The sequence below is a fragment of the Scyliorhinus canicula genome, chromosome 2 (assembly GCF_902713615.1).
Source record: "Scyliorhinus canicula chromosome 2, sScyCan1.1, whole genome shotgun sequence".
NCBI classification, from domain to species: domain Eukaryota; kingdom Metazoa; phylum Chordata; class Chondrichthyes; order Carcharhiniformes; family Scyliorhinidae; genus Scyliorhinus; species Scyliorhinus canicula.
Window position 1 is genome coordinate 175,991,322 of NC_052147.1, and position 17,633 is coordinate 176,008,954.

The following is a 17,633-nucleotide window of genomic DNA, read 5'->3' on the forward strand; positions in this document are numbered from 1 at the left end:
GAGGTCCCACCTTCCCCAGAAAGAGCCCCAGTTATCCAGAAATCTGAATCCCTCCCGCCTGCACCATCCCTGTAGCCACGTGTTTAATTGCTCTCTCTTCCTATTCCTCATCTCACTATCACGTGGCACGGGCAACAACCCAGAGATAACAACTCTGTTTGTTCTCGCTCTGAGCTTCCATCCTAGCTCCCTAAAGGCCGCCCTGACATCCTTGTCCCCTTTCCTACCTATGTCGTTAGTGCCAATGTGGACTACGACTTGGGGCTGCTCCCCCTCCCCCTTAAGGACCCGGAAAACACGATCCGAGACATCACGTACCCATGCACCTGGGAGGCAACATACCAAACGTGAGACTCTCTCGCTCCCACAAAATCTCCTATCTGTGCCCCTGACTATTGAGTCCCCAATTACTAATGTTCTACTCCTTTCCCCCCTTCCCTTCTGAGCAACAGGGACAGACTCCGTGCCAGAGGCCCGTGCCCCATGGCTTACCCCTGGTAAGTCGTCCCCCCCACAAGTATCCAAAACGGTATACTTGTTACTCAGGGGAACGACCGCAGGGGGTCCCTGCACTGACTGCTTCTTCCCAGTCCCTCTTACAGTTACCCATCTATCTCCAGTCTTTGGTGTAACTACTTCCCTGAAGCTCCTATCTATGACCCCCTCTGCCTCCCGAATGATCCGAAGTTCATCCAGATCAAGCTCCAGGTCCCTAACACGGTTTTTGAGGAGCTGGAGTTGGGTGCACTTCCCACAGATGAAATCAGCAGGGACACTGACGGCGTCCCTCACCTCAAACATTCTGCAGGAGGAGCATTGTACTGCCTTCCCTGACATCACCTCTAGATTTTAAAAAAAAACAAGAAAAAGAAAAAGAAAGGAAGAGCTTACCTGATATTACCTCAAACCCTGCTCCCGCTGAAAGGTAAGCAAATTTAAAGGCACTCACTCACCTTCACGACAGGCCCCTGCTCCCGCTTCCCAACCACCGTAGGGTGGGAAACACTCACGAAGTGTTTCGGGTTTAACTGTCACTTGCCAACAGCCTCTCCACAAACCACCTTCAACTTAGGCTGACCGCACTGCACGTATGCAAATTTCCCCAGAACAGCTGATCAGTAGCTCTGCTCTGCTGCCCTCTGCTCAGTTTGCAAATCACAATTTATTGGAGATATGTCCACCTAAGTACATATATTCCAAAATATTACTTTGTTAAGTTGCTTTTAGAATTTGTTTAGACTTTTGCTGTTTTTGATGAATAAGTAATGTATAAAAAAGCTTACAACATTTGCCTTACTCAATCCAAATGCTAGTCATTAAAGAGGACGTGTTTATTTCACTGGTTGCATGCTGGAGCAGCCTGCTCCAAAACCTTCACAGTTATGACATCTTTGCAGGCACTTCTGTTTAATAATGAAGCATAATCTCTTTCATTATTGTTGCATGAAACCAGTTATAAAATGAGATGATAACTATTTTGTTGCTGCATAGCTTGTGTCATTGGATGTGAGCAAATGTAAGTAATCCATTAACTACGTAGTACGTGTGCTATCAGATGCATGGACTTGCTCGGTATACCGTACATACTGCACCCTCAATATTTTAAGTATGGGGTTGTAGTCTGCAAATCTGAAGAGAAGGACAGGAGTTTGTATCTATCACTCCCGTATGGTAAATTCCAGATATTGACCAGGACATCAAGGGAAATACTTTTTTCATGGAGGGAAAATCAAGGGAAGATAATGCCGGGATTCTCTCCTGCCAGTGAAAGCCTACCTCCCTTTTACTGAGAAAATCTTTTCTGGACAGGAACAGACATTCAATGAGAGGGAGGGAGAGCATCCAACATTACTTTAATCTTTCTTAACTTTTGCTAACATGTCTTAGACATCATGTTTCAATAAAAGTTGTAGTTTTTACTTTTAAGTAGATCGTGTAAATCAATCTATAATTGTTTGATCGTTTTTACAGCCCCAATGTACAGATTAGTTCAGCATTCTCCTTTTTATAATCCCTATCCTGACGAGATGTTCTGTTGTTTTCAGCTTACAATGATAAAATTGTAGCATTTCTGCGTCAACCAAACATCTTTGAAATTCTTCAAGAGCGCCAGCCAGACCTTATCAGGAATCACTCACTCAGGTAATCCATTGATTGTCCAAGTGGTGGTGCTGGTTATGTGATGCTGTACATTTGTTCTGTACAGTTACCCCTGATATTTTAGACCCTAAATCTATGTTGCAATGTTTAGTAGGAATTCTTCAGAGTAAATGCTCAAAGTTACCTGAGACTTACTGTTAAAAACTTAGGACATAAAAGGGAATGAAAGTCATCGGGCCTATCAAACTCTTTCTTTCCACGAAACAAACACAACACTGTCACTTCCGGAATCCATGCAATGCATTTCCTCAGGAAACGTTTTACAAGGTTTGTCCTCATACTCTCATCTCAGAAGATTAATGAGCAAAAATGAAAATATCTGTGTTACCTTATTATTAATAAATACATTAGTCAACCTTGACGAGTTGCTTTCCTTGACATATCTATTGGGTGGGGTTCCCCGTTCCCCCAGCCCCGTGTTTCTCTGCGATGCGCCATTCGCTGGCAGCAGGATTCCCTAGTCCCACCGCTTGTCAATGAGATTTCCCATTGAAGCTACCCGGGAACAGAGAAACCTAATGGCTGAAGAATTCCAGCCCTTGTCTCATGAAGAATTGTGTCCTGTACAGCATTTGATTATTTCAATTTATTCTTAACTTCAGTCCTATTCTTAACCAGAGTCTCCAACCACTTTTAAAAAGTGTTAATCGGCAGACTATTAACTGCGTTCATTATTATTTTATAACTATAGTCATAACCATTATTTTACTTGAGTTTCTCGATATAAAAAATCTTGGAAAGAATTCCTTCCAATCTTGAGTCATGTCTAACCCTTGTTACATTTTTTGCTTGCATCCTTTCATTCTCTGCAAGCTTGCTTGCAACACCTTCATCTTTCCCTCAGCTTTTTAAAAGTTGATCATATAGTCATTCAGCCATCCTTGTCCTTTTGAAGATTGGCTAACTTTGCTTATAATAACCTAACCATGACTTCTTGAGTAATCTGGGCAATAATAGAATAACCTTTTTTATTTTTATCCTCAGATGTCCTTGAGATGCAACAATGTTTATAACTCCCTTGGATATTTTAAATGAATTTGTGATTAATTACTCCCTTCTTTATAGGCACATTTCATATTTCCATTTCAAATGTCCTCTTCATGTGCCAACACAACTTGGTGCCATCAGCAAATTGTGAAATACTACACAAAAGCAGCTCTGTATCATTAAGAGCGCTGTCTAAAAACATTTTGTCAAATCTGCTTTAATTGCTCAAAAATATTTTAAGACCAATAGCAACCATAACACTTACCATTAAGTCAAACAGAGCAGTTATGTTCTCACAGGCTGCTGGATATTGTGCCTGTGCCTTACAAATTCCACCTGCACCTTCCATTGGGAGGGTTGCAATTGAGTGATGTTGGCCTGCCACCCAGTATGAATTCTGAATTTGATAATCAAGGCAACGTGGGTTTGGATGGCGCCCACTCCAAACCAATACATCTTAACAAATTACTATTCATGATGAAAGATGCAAGCACACATTTAGGGATTTGGCTTGTTTCAATCAATGTTAAAACACCATTTTTTGATGTCTTGTACAACCTGGAGTATATTCCTTTTATTGTGTAAGTGTGAAAGATAACTTTCAGAAGTATTTTCAATAGCCGGGTTTAAGATTTTCCGCCATAATTGTCAGGTTGCCCTGGAAATCTGCAGCAAAATATTCTTCAATCATGACATTTAACTGTAATAAGTTAAGAACATCAGACATGCTTCTGCTTAATTAAAGCTGGAATTGAATATTCTAAAATATGTGGAATGGATTGCGATACAAAGAATATATCTAAAATGAGATTTCCAAAATTCTCTGCCACCCCCCCCCCCCCACCCCGCTTTTTTTTCTCTCTCACAACATGTTTTTTCCTCTCTCACTCAGGCTACATGTTTTTTTTTCCTCTTTTGCTCTTTCTCTATCTCCTCTCATTCTTTCTCGCACTACATGTTTTTTTCTCTCTTTCTGTCTCTCTCACGTTACAGTGTTATATTCTGCCTGAGTAATTTGCGTTAACTGTTGTCCATCTGGGCCTCTACTAAATCCTCGGCATTTTATCAAACTTGGAGACCCATGTTTGAGTTTGGTGTGGAAGTATTGTAATTCCCTGACTCAAATGTAATTAACTTGTTTTGCTTCTAGTTTGCCCTTTGACTCTTTATTGCTGGCTATCTGTTTAATAGTGCGAAGCTCTAGTAATGGTTTTTCCATTTGTAGAGTGGCTGGTATTTCTTTTCATTCATGGGGTATGGACGTTATTGGTTAGGCTAGCATGTATTGCCCATGCCTAATTGCCCTTTAGCATAACGTAAAATTTAATGTCTGTCTTTTATTATGAAAAGTATCATTTCAAACTGGCCATGCTAAATTGCCCGTAGTGTCCTAATAAAAAGTAAGGTTAAGGGGGGGGTTGTTGGGTTACGGGTATAGGGTGGATACGTGGGTTTGAGTAGGGTGATCATGGCTCGGCACAACATTGAGGGCCGAAGGGCCTGTTCTGTGCTGTACTGTTCTATGTTCTATGTTCTATGTTCTTTCATAATATTTTCAGTTGTAACATGGTAGCGAAAATGTATATAGAACGATACAGCGCAGTACAGGCCCTTCGGCCCTCAATGTTGCACCGACATGGAAAAAAAACGAAAGGCCATCTAACCTACACTATGCCCTTATCATCCATATGCTTATCCAATAAACTTTTAAATGCCCTCAATGTTGGTGAGTTCACTACTGTTGCAGGTAGGGCATTCCACGGCCTCACCACTCTTTGCGTAAAAAACCCACCTCTGACCTCTGTCCTATATCTATTACCCCTCAGTTTAAGGCTATGTCCCCTCGTGCTAGCCATCTCCATCCGCGGGAGAAGGCTCTCGCTGTCCACCCTATCTAACCCTCTGATCATTTTGTATGCCTCTATTAGGTCACCTCTTAACCTTCTTCTCTCTAACGAAAACAACCTCAAGTCCATCAGCCTTTCCTCATAAGATTTTCCCTCCATACCAGGCAACATCCTGGTAAATCTCCTCTGTACCCGTTCCAAAGCATCCACGTCCTTCCTATAATGAGGCGACCAGAACTGTACGCAATACTCCAAATGCGGCCGTACTAGAGTTTTGTACAACTGCAACATGACCTCATGGCTCCGGAACTCAATCCCTCTACCAATAAAGGCCATGACACCATAGGCCTTCTTCACAACCCTATCAACCTGGGTGGCAACTTTCAGGGATCTATGTACATGGACACCGAGATCCCTCTGCTCATCCACACTACCAAGAATTTTACCATTAGCCAAATATTCCGCATTCCTGTTATTCTTTCCAAAGTGAATCACCTCACACTTCTCCACATTAAACTCCATTTGCCACCTCTCAGCCCAGCTTTGCAGCTTATCTATGTCCCTCTGTAACCTGCAACATCCTTCCGCACTGTCTACAACTCCACCGACTTTAGTGTCGTCTGCAAATTTACTTACCCATCCTTCTGCGCCCTCCTCTAGGTCATTTATAAAAATGACAAACAGCAACGGCCCCAGAACAGATCCTTGTGGTACGCCACTCGTAACTGAACTCCATTCTGAACATTTCCCATCAACCACCACTCTCTGTCTTCTTTCAACTAGCCAATTTCTGATCCACATCTCTAAATCACCCTCAATCCCCAGCCTCCGTATTTTCTGCAATAGCCGACCGTGGGGAACCTTATCAAACGCTTTACTGAAATCCATATACACCACATCAACTGCTTTACCCTCGTCCACCTGTTCAGTCACCTTCTCAAAGAACTCGATAAGGTTTGTGAGGCATGACCTACCCTTCACAAAACCATGCTGACTATCCCTAATCATATTATTCCTATCTAGATGATTATAAATCGTATCTTTTATAATCCTCTCCAAGACCTTACCCACCACAGACGTTAGGCTCACCGGCCTATAGTTACCAGGGTTATCTCTACTCCCCTTCTTGAACAAAGGGACCACATTTGCTATCCTCCAGTCCTCTGGCACTATTCCTGTAGCCAATGATGACCTAAAAATCAAAGCCAAAGGCTCAGCAATCCCTTCCCTGGCTTCCCAGAGAATCCTAGGATAAATCCCATCAGGCCCCGGGGACTTATCTATTTTCACCTTGTCCAGAATTGCCAACACTTCTTCCCTACGCACCTCAATGCCATCTATTCTAATAGCCTGGGTCTCAGCATTCTCCTCCACAATATTATCTTTTTCCTGAGTGAATACTGACAAAAAGTATTCATTTAGTATCTTGCTTATCTCCTCAGCCTCCACACACAACTTCCCACCACTGTCCTTGACTGGCCCTACTCTTACCCTAGTCATTCTTTTATTCCTGACATACCTATAGAAAGCTTTTGGGTTTTCCTTGATCCTACCTGCCAAAGACTTCTCGTGTCCCCTCCTTGCTCGTCTTAGCTCTCTCTTTAGATCCTTCCTCGCTTCCCTGTAACTATTAAGCGCCCCAACTGAAACTTCACGCCTCATCTTCACATAGGCCTCCTTTTTCCTCTTAACAAGAGATTCCACTTCTTTGGTAAACCACGGTTCCCTCGCTCTACCCTTTCCTCCCTGTCTGACTGGTACGTACTGATCAAGAACACGCAATAGCTGTTCCTTGAACAAGCTCCACATATCCAGTGTGCCCAACCCTTGCAGCCTACTTCTCCAACCTACACATCCTAATTCATGTCTAATGGCATCATAATTGCCCTTCCCCCAGCTATAACTCTTGCCCTGCGGGGTATACTTATCCCTTTCCATCACTAATGTAAAGGTCACCGAATTGTGGTCACTGTCTCCAAAGTGTTCACCTACCTCCAGATCTAACACCTGGCCTGGTTCATTACCCAAAACCAAATCCAAAGTGGCCTCACCTCTTGTTGGCCTGTCAACATATTGTGTCAGAAAACCCTCCTGCACACATTGTACAAAGAACGACCCATCCAATGTACTCGAACTATATCTTTTCCAGTCAATATTAGGAAAGTTAAAGTCTCCCATAACAACTACCCTGTTACTTTCGCTCTTTTCCAGAATCATCTTCGCCATCCTTTCCTCTACATCTCTAGAACTATTAGGTGGCCTATAGAAAACTCCCAGCAGGGTGACCTCTCCTTTCCTGTTTCTAACCTCAGCCCATACTACCTCGGAAGAAGAGTCCCCATCTTGCATCCTTTCTGCCACCGTAATACTGTCCTTGACTAGCAGCGCCACACCTCCCCCTCTTTTGCCCCCTTCTCTGACTTTACTAAAACACCTAAACCCCGGAACCTGCAACAACCATTCCTGTCCCTCCTCTATCCATGTCTCTGAAATGGCCACAACATCGAAGTCCCAGGTACCAACCCATGCTGCCAATTCCCCTACCTTATTTCGTATACTCCTGGCATTGAAATAGACACACTTCAAACCACTGACCTGAACACTGGCACCCTCCTGCGAAGTCAAATCTGTGCTCCTGACCTCTCTACTCTCAATCTCTCGCACCCCAAAACTACAATCCAGGTTCCCATGCCCCTGCTGAATTAGTTTAAACCCCCCAAAGAGTACTAACAAATCTCCCCCCCAGGATATTGGTGCCCCTTAGGTTCAGATGTAGACCATCCTGTCTATAGAGGTCCCACCTTCCCCAGAAAGAGCCCCAGTTATCCAGAAATCTGAATCCCTCCCGCCTGCACCATCCCTGTAGCCACGTGTTTAATTGCTCTCTCTCCCTATTCCTTGTCTCACTATCACGTGGCACGGGCAACAACCCAGAGATAACAACTCTGTTTGTTCTCGCTCTGAGCTTCCATCCTAGCTCCCTAAAGGCCTGCCTGACATCCTTGTCCCCTTTCCTACCTATGTCGTTAGTGCCAATGTGGACTACGACTTGGGGCTGCTCCCCCTCCCCCTTAAGGACCCGAAAAACACGATCCGAGACATCACTTACCCTTGCACCTGGGAGGCAACATACCAAACGTGAGTCTCTCTCGCTCCCACAAAATCTCCTATCTGTGCCCCTGACTATTGAGTCCCCAATTACTAATGCTCTGCTCCTCTCCCCCCTTCCCTTCTGAGCAACAGGGACAGACTCCGTGCTAGAGACCTGCACCCCATGGCTTACCCCTGGTAAGTCGTCCCCCCCACAAGTATCCAAAACGGTATACTTGTTACTCAGGGGAACGACCGCAGGGGGTCCCTGCACTGACTGCTTCTTCCCAGTCCCTCTTACAGTTACCCATCTATCTCCAGTCTTTGGTGTAACTACTTCCCTGAAGCTCCTATCTATGACCACCTCTGCCTCCCGAATGATCCGAAGTTCATCCAACTCCAGCTCCAGTACCATAACTCGGTCTTGTAGGAGCTGGAGCTGGCTGCACTTCCTGCAGGTAAAATCAGCAGGGACACTAACGGCATCCCTCACCTCAAACATCCTGCAGGAGGAACATTGCACTACCTTCCCTGCCATACCACTTAATTTCAACCAAGTTCTGGTAAACAAATATAAAACAAATAAAAAATAAAAAATAAAAAAATAATAATATAATATAGCACTTACCTGCTCACACCAATGGGTCTTATTATTAGGTTAGAGGAGGAGGGCGGGTGGGAGACACTACACGTGTAGTGTCTCGGGTATCCTCTCCACCAGAATTTATTGGCTAGGAGAAAATCCTTCCCAGAAGTCCGCGGGTCGTACTTCCGGTTCCCGCCTTATATTATCTTTGCTCCCACTGGCACCCCGCCGCTCTTATCTTTTCAATGTCCCAGCTGTCTTACCTCTCGCGCTCTTTTCAATGTCCCTGCTGTCTCTCCTCTCGCGCTCTTTTCAATGTCCCAGCTGTCTTACCTCTCTCGCTCTTTTCAATGTCCCTGCTGTCTCTCCTCTCGCGCTCTTTTCAATGTCCCAGCTGTCTTACCTCTCTCGCTCTTTTCAATGTCCCTGCTGTCTCTCCTCTCGCGCTCTTTTCAATGTCCCAGCTGTCTTACCTCTCTCGCTCTTTTCAATGTCCCTGCTGTCTCTCCTCTCGCGCACTTTTCAATGTCCCAGCTGTCTTACCTCTCGCGCTCTTTTCAATGTCCCTGCTGTCTCTCCTCTCGCGCTGTTTTCAATGTCCTGGCTGTCTCTCCTCTCGCGCTCTTTTCAATGTCCCTGCTGTCTCTCCTCTCGCACTCTTTTCAATGTCCCTGCTGTCTCTCCTCTCGCGCTCTTTTCAATGTCCCTGCTGTCTTACCTCTCGCGCTCTTTTCAATGTCCCTGCTGTCTCTCCTCTCGCGCTCTTTTCAATGTCCCAGCTGTCTTACCTCTCTCGCTCTTCATGTGCTTCAAACAACCATGAGAGGAAATATATTTTGATTTTTAAAATATAAAATATATGTTGTCATTGATATATTTTTATATGACATATTATACAAATATATAATCTAGCAGCAGGCTTTGACACTGGCACATCATTTGCCAATGGTGATACTGAAGGTCAGAATGGACAAAATGAAATGTAAGGACTCAGATTGATATTACGTGACATGGACGGCAAAGCGGGCAAACGAGTGGCTACATGAGAAAGTTGGTGTTAGAGGAATTTCTTTGAGGCAGTGATAGAGTTCATGCAAAACACCTGGAAAACATGTACAAGGACGACCCAAGATGGCAAGGATGGATAAATGTGGACTGACCTCTCTATAGGGCCTGCAGAGAGAGGAGTGCAGAATAGAAATGAGCGAAGAAAATTTGTTCATAGCACAGGCAACCCTCAGAACAGGAAGGATGAAAGACAAACAGACGTATAATACCTATATTCTGGGAAGCTGTAACATATGGAAATTCTTTTAAAATTCATTTTATGGGATGTGGGTGTTGCTGGCTAGGCCAGCATTTATTGCCCATCCTTAGTTGCTCTTCAGAATCCAGAGAATTCCTACAGCGCAGAAGGAGATCATTCAGCTCATCGAGTCTGCACCGACCTTCCAAAAGAGCACTCAACCAAGGCCTACATCCCCCTCTCTCTCTGTAACCCATAATCCTGTGCATTGTTCATGGTCAATTCACCTAACCTGCACATCTTTGGTGAGCTGCTTTCTTGAACTCCTGCAGTCCCTGAGGTGTAGGTACAACCACAGTGCTATTAGGGAGAGAATTCCAGGATTTTGATTGAGCGGCAGTGAAGGAACGGTGATATATTTCCCAATCAGGGGCAAAATTCTCCGACCCCCAGCAGGGTCGGAGAATCGCCTGGGGGCGCCTAAAATCCCGCCCCCGCCGTGGCAGAGATTCTCCGCCACCCGGGAAGTGGCGGGGGCAGGAATCTCGCCACTCCGATCGGAGAGGCCCCTGCGGTGATTCTCCGGCCCGGATGGGCCGAAGTCCCGCCGCTGGGAGGCCGCTCCCGCTGCCGAGGTTTAAACCACCTCTGGAACGGCGGGCTCAGCGGCGCGAGCAGGCCCCCGGGGTCCTGGGGGGGTGGGGGGGCGATCGAACCCCGGGGGATGCCCCCACAGTGGCCTGGCCCGCGATCGGGGCCCTCCGCTCAGAGTCCGGGCCAGTGCCCTGGCTGCACTATTTTCTTCCGCTTCCGCCACGGCCTCCACCATGGCGGAAGCGGAAGAGAACCCCACATCGCGCATGCGCCGGCAGTGACGTCAGCGGCCAGCTGCCGCTGACGTCACTGCCGGCGCGTGCGCGGACCGGCGAAAGCCTTTCGGCCAGCCCCGCTGCCGGGGGCGCCGGTTTTTTGCGCCGGTCTTCTGGTGGCAACCGCTCCGGCGCGGGGCTGGCCCCCAAAGGTGGGGAGAATTCCCCACCTTTGGGGAGGCGCGACCCCTGAGTGCTTGGCGCCACTCCCCTACTCCGGGACCCTCCGTCACGCCGGGTAGGGGAGAATGCCGCCCCAGGATGGTGAGTGACTGGGAGGGTACCTCCAGGTGGTGGTCACCATGCTCTGCCCCTCCATACCAGCACCATCATGATGTGCGTCGTTTGCTGTTTCAATGCCATTGGCGCGTCATCAAGCAGCACACCTGCGATGCTCCGCCCCCGATAGGCTGAGTTCGCGACGGCCCGGGCTATGTGTGGTCCCACTGGTCGAGAACTTGGCGTGCACACTCGTCCGGGATCTGTGCCGCTGGCCAGGAGGGCATCTGCAAGGGCAGGGGGATCTGGTGTGGGGTGGCCAAGCTGTGGGGTCGCGGTTGGCGGGTTAGGGTTTGAGCACAGCCGGCACCATGTATTACTGCGCGGCTGGTGCAGGTTGTCAGCCCTGCACATGCACTCCCATCCCCCTCCGCAAGGTACACAATGAGTCCGGTGGTAGCGGCCACATTGAGAGCATGGCCCAATTGAGACCACACTTCAGGCTAACTAAGATGTCCCCCATCTGTAGCAATCTACTGCGCAGGCGCGCACCATGCTGGATCGTACCGCGCATGCGCGGTGGCGTAACGAACGTGCCGACGCAACGACGTGCGGCAACTGTGGCTCCGCCCACTTAAAGCGGCTTTGTCCCGCAAAGACCTGACGATGTTTGCAGTGTGGCAAACTTGGCCACTGTGCTGCTTTATGCAGGTCACCTCAGCCTGCTAGTTTCCAAAGATCCAGCCAGGCTCGCAGGGATGTCCGGGCCATTCAGCCCACAATCAATGAGCCTGTCCCAGACCTGTCCTCCGACTTTGACATCGATGACCTGCAAGCCCCTTTCCAAGTCTGCATCATAACCAGGCACAGGATGTCTCCTAAGCGCAGCACCAAATCCATTCCGATACACAGCGTTGATCCGGATGATGAGTGGTGTGCCACCCTTGCGGTCAGCCGGTCCCCAGTCAGTTTCCGCCTGGACACTGCCCCTCCGCCAATCTCATTGCATCGTCTGACCTTCGCAGCCTTCGTGTCCAGCCTGCTATCCTGCCATCTGCATGCCAACTGCTTGATTATAGCGGAAATGCCATCGCTGCCAGTGGCTCCTGCCAACTCGAGGTGACGCACCGTGCTCACAAAGCTGTACTGTCCATCGAGATCGTTGCCGCCTCGAAAGCCTCCTTGCTTGGTGCGTAGGCATGTAAGCTGCTGAACTTGGTGCAGAGAGTTCACTCTCTCTCTCCCAGCGACGTGTCTGCCTCTCCTGACACTGACTTCAGGGCGCAATTCGACTCCATTATCCAACAGTACTACAACGTCTTCGAGGGCATGGGCACACTCCCGTATACATACAAGATTCTACTCAAGCCAAACGCCACGCCTGTGGTACACGCACCTCGCAGGGTCCTAGCGCCCCTTAAGGACCGCCTCAAGCAACAGCTCCAGGACCTCCAGCACCAAGGGGTCATCTCCAGGGTCACGGAACCGACCGACTGGGTGAGTTCCATGGTCTGAGTGAAAAAAACGTCCGGTGAGCTAAGGATCTGCATAGATCCTAAGGATCTTAATCGGAATATCATGCGGGAGCACTACCCGATTCCCAAACGTGAGGAACTCACGTGTGAAATGGCCCACGCCAAACTCTTCACAACACTCGACGCCTCAAAAGGCTTCTGGCAAATCCAGCTGGATGAATCGAGCAGAAAGCTGCGCACATTCAATACGCCCTTTGGCAGATACTGCGACAACCGAATGCCATTTGCCACCATCTCGGTGTCCGAAGTATTTCACAGACTAATGGAACAGATGATGGAGGGAATCGAAGGTGTCCGTGTCTACGTTGATGACATAATAATCTGGTCCACCACCCCGCAGGAGCACATCAGCCGCCTCAAGCGCGTCTTCAAGCGCATACACGAGCATGGCCTCCGCCTCAATAGAGCCAAATGCTCTTTCGGCCAGTCGGACATTAAATTCCTGGGTGACCATATTTCGCATTTGGGTGTGCGGCTGGATGAGGGCAAGATTGCTGCTATCACATCCATGAAAACGCCCAAGGACAAGAAAGCGGTCCTCCGGTTCTTGGGCATGGTAAATTTCCGAGGAAAGTTTATTCCCAACCTCGCCTCGCAACCACGGCTCACAGGAACCTGGTCTGAAAGACAACAGACTTCCAGTGGCTCCCTGCCCATGAGCTCGAGTGGAGGGAACTGAAGGCCAAGCTATCCCGTCATGGTCCCTCGTGGCGTATGCGTCACGGAGTGCCTCGGCCTTTTGACCGGTGTCGTGAAGTTCCACGACTATGTTTATGGACTTCCCAGTTCACTGTCCAGCAGAGGGCAGCAGAGCAGAGCTACTGATCAGCTGTTCTGGGGAAATTTGCATACGTGCAGTGCGGTCAGCCTAAGTTGAAGGTGAATCTGCGAAGGGGACCCGAGGAGTTTGAGTGAAGGCAATCATCCAGCAGAGGGCAGCAGAGCAGAGCTACTGATCAGCTGTTCTGGGGAAATTTGCATACGTGCAGTGCGGTCAGCCTAAGTTGAAGGTGAATCTGCGAAGGGGACCCGAGGAGTTTGAGTGAAGGCAATCATCCAGCAGAGGGCAGCAGAGCAGAGCTACTGATCAGCTGTTCTGGGGAAATTTGCATACGTGCAGTGCGGTCAGCCTAAGTTGAAGGTGAATCTGCGAAGGGGACCCGAGGAGTTTGAGTGAAGGCAATCATCCAGCAGAGGGCAGCAGAGCAGAGCTACTGATCAGCTGTTCTGGGGAAATTTGCATACGTGCAGTGCGGTCAGCCTAAGTTGAAGGTGAATCTGCGAAGGGGACCCGAGGAGTTTGAGTGAAGGCAATCATCCAGCAGAGGGCAGCAGAGCAGAGCTACTGATCAGCTGTTCTGGGGAAATTTGCATACGTGCAGTGCGGTCAGCCTAAGTTGAAGGTGAATCTGCGAAGGGGACCCGAGGAGTTTGAGTGAAGGCAATCATCCAGCAGAGGGCAGCAGAGCAGAGCTACTGATCAGCTGTTCTGGGGAAATTTGCATACGTGCAGTGCGGTCAGCCTAAGTTGAAGGTGAATCTGCGAAGGGGACCCGAGGAGTTTGAGTGAAGGCAATCATCCAGCAGAGGGCAGCAGAGCAGAGCTACTGATCAGCTGTTCTGGGGAAATTTGCATACGTGCAGTGCGGTCAGCCTAAGTTGAAGGTGAATCTGCGAAGGGGACCCGAGGAGTTTGAGTGAAGGCAATCATCCAGCAGAGGGCAGCAGAGCAGAGCTACTGATCAGCTGTTCTGGGGAAATTTGCATACGTGCAGTGCGGTCAGCCTAAGTTGAAGGTGAATCTGCGAAGGGGACCCGAGGAGTTTGAGTGAAGGCAATCATCCAGCAGAGGGCAGCAGAGCAGAGCTACTGATCAGCTGTTCTGGGGAAATTTGCATACGTGCAGTGCGGTCAGCCTAAGTTGAAGGTGAATCTGCGAAGGGGACCCGAGGAGTTTGAGTGAAGGCAATCATCCAGCAGAGGGCAGCAGAGCAGAGCTACTGATCAGCTGTTCTGGGGAAATTTGCATACGTGCAGTGCGGTCAGCCTAAGTTGAAGGTGAATCTGCGAAGGGGACCCGAGGAGTTTGAGTGAAGGCAATCATCCAGCAGAGGGCAGCAGAGCAGAGCTACTGATCAGCTGTTCTGGGGAAATTTGCATACGTGCAGTGCGGTCAGCCTAAGTTGAAGGTGAATCTGCGAAGGGGACCCGAGGAGTTTGAGTGAAGGCAATCATCCAGCAGAGGGCAGCAGAGCAGAGCTACTGATCAGCTGTTCTGGGGAAATTTGCATACGTGCAGTGCGGTCAGCCTAAGTTGAAGGTGAATCTGCGAAGGGGACCCGAGGAGTTTGAGTGAAGGCAATCATCCAGCAGAGGGCAGCAGAGCAGAGCTACTGATCAGCTGTTCTGGGGAAATTTGCATACGTGCAGTGCGGTCAGCCTAAGTTGAAGGTGAATCTGCGAAGGGGACCCGAGGAGTTTGAGTGAAGGCAATCATCCAGCAGAGGGCAGCAGAGCAGAGCTACTGATCAGCTGTTCTGGGGAAATTTGCATACGTGCAGTGCGGTCAGCCTAAGTTGAAGGTGAATCTGCGAAGGGGACCCGAGGAGTTTGAGTGAAGGCAATCATCCAGCAGAGGGCAGCAGAGCAGAGCTACTGATCAGCTGTTCTGGGGAAATTTGCATACGTGCAGTGCGGTCAGCCTAAGTTGAAGGTGAATCTGCGAAGGGGACCCGAGGAGTTTGAGTGAAGGCAATCATCCAGCAGAGGGCAGCAGAGCAGAGCTACTGATCAGCTGTTCTGGGGAAATTTGCATACGTGCAGTGCGGTCAGCCTAAGTTGAAGGTGAATCTGCGAAGGGGACCCGAGGAGTTTGAGTGAAGGCAATCATCCAGCAGAGGGCAGCAGAGCAGAGCTACTGATCAGCTGTTCTGGGGAAATTTGCATACGTGCAGTGCGGTCAGCCTAAGTTGAAGGTGAATCTGCGAAGGGGACCCGAGGAGTTTGAGTGAAGGCAATCATCCAGCAGAGGGCAGCAGAGCAGAGCTACTGATCAGCTGTTCTGGGGAAATTTGCATACGTGCAGTGCGGTCAGCCTAAGTTGAAGGTGAATCTGCGAAGGGGACCCGAGGAGTTTGAGTGAAGGCAATCATCCAGCAGAGGGCAGCAGAGCAGAGCTACTGATCAGCTGTTCTGGGGAAATTTGCATACGTGCAGTGCGGTCAGCCTAAGTTGAAGGTGAATCTGCGAAGGGGACCCGAGGAGTTTGAGTGAAGGCAATCATCCAGCAGAGGGCAGCAGAGCAGAGCTACTGATCAGCTGTTCTGGGGAAATTTGCATACGTGCAGTGCGGTCAGCCTAAGTTGAAGGTGAATCTGCGAAGGGGACCCGAGGAGTTTGAGTGAAGGCAATCATCCAGCAGAGGGCAGCAGAGCAGAGCTACTGATCAGCTGTTCTGGGGAAATTTGCATACGTGCAGTGCGGTCAGCCTAAGTTGAAGGTGAATCTGCGAAGGGGACCCGAGGAGTTTGAGTGAAGGCAATCATCCAGCAGAGGGCAGCAGAGCAGAGCTACTGATCAGCTGTTCTGGGGAAATTTGCATACGTGCAGTGCGGTCAGCCTAAGTTGAAGGTGAATCTGCGAAGGGGACCCGAGGAGTTTGAGTGAAGGCAATCATCCAGCAGAGGGCAGCAGAGCAGAGCTACTGATCAGCTGTTCTGGGGAAATTTGCATACGTGCAGTGCGGTCAGCCTAAGTTGAAGGTGAATCTGCGAAGGGGACCCGAGGAGTTTGAGTGAAGGCAATCATCCAGCAGAGGGCAGCAGAGCAGAGCTACTGATCAGCTGTTCTGGGGAAATTTGCATACGTGCAGTGCGGTCAGCCTAAGTTGAAGGTGAATCTGCGAAGGGGACCCGAGGAGTTTGAGTGAAGGCAATCATCCAGCAGAGGGCAGCAGAGCAGAGCTACTGATCAGCTGTTCTGGGGAAATTTGCATACGTGCAGTGCGGTCAGCCTAAGTTGAAGGTGAATCTGCGAAGGGGACCCGAGGAGTTTGAGTGAAGGCAATCATCCAGCAGAGGGCAGCAGAGCAGAGCTACTGATCAGCTGTTCTGGGGAAATTTGCATACGTGCAGTGCGGTCAGCCTAAGTTGAAGGTGAATCTGCGAAGGGGACCCGAGGAGTTTGAGTGAAGGCAATCATCCAGCAGAGGGCAGCAGAGCAGAGCTACTGATCAGCTGTTCTGGGGAAATTTGCATACGTGCAGTGCGGTCAGCCTAAGTTGAAGGTGGTTTGTGGAGAGGCTGTTGGCAAGTGACAGTTAAACCCGAAACACTTCGTGAGTGTTTCCCACCTTACCTCCTCCTCTAACCAACCCCCCCACCCCACGGTGGTTGGGAAGCGGGAGCAGGGGCCTGTCGTGAAGGTGAGTGAGTGCCTTTAAATTTGCTTACCTTTGAGCGGGAGCAGGGTTTGAGGTAATATCAGGTAAGCTCTTCCTTTCTTTTTCTTTTTCTTGTTATTTTTTAAATCTAGAGGTGATGTCAGGGAAGGCAGTACAATGCTCCTCCTGCAGAATGTTTGAGGTGAGGGACGCCGTCAGTGTCCCTGCTGATTTCATCTGTGGGAAGTGCACCCAACTCCAGCTCCTCAAAAACCGTGTTAGGGACCTGGAGCTTGAGCTGGATGAACTTCGGATCATTCGGGAGGCAGAGGGGGTCATAGATAGGAGCTTCAGGGAAATAGTTACACCAAAGACTGGAGATAGATGGGTAACTGTAAGAGGGACTGGGAAGAAGCAGTCAGTGCAGGGACCCCCTGCGGTCGTTCCCCTGAGTAACAAGTATACCGTTTTGGATACTTGTGGGGGGGACGACTTACCAGGGGTAAGCCATGGGGTACAGGCCTCTGGCACGGAGTCTGTCCCTGTTGCTCAGAAGGGAAGGGGGGAAAGGAGTAGAACATTAGTAATTGGGGACTCAATAGTCAGGGGCACAGATAGGAGATTTTGTGGGAGCGAGAGAGACTCACGTTTGGTATGTTGCCTCCCAGGTGCAAGGGTACGTGATGTCTCGGATCGTGTTTTCCGGGTCCTTA

General features: G+C 49.1%; 1 protein-coding gene across 4 annotated transcripts in view; it reads left to right on the forward strand.

The window, feature by feature from the left end:
* The window catches only part of LOC119961788 (E3 ubiquitin-protein ligase HECW2-like), a 514,237-nt gene that overhangs the window by 385,988 nt on the left and 110,616 nt on the right, over positions 1-17,633 (forward strand). For all 4 annotated transcript variants that reach the window (XM_038789112.1, XM_038789113.1, XM_038789110.1 and 1 more), the window contains exon 17: positions 2,046-2,142. In XM_038789112.1, coding sequence (XP_038645040.1) covers positions 2,046-2,142 — 97 coding nt within the window. The remainder of the gene's footprint in view (positions 1-2,045; positions 2,143-17,633) is intronic.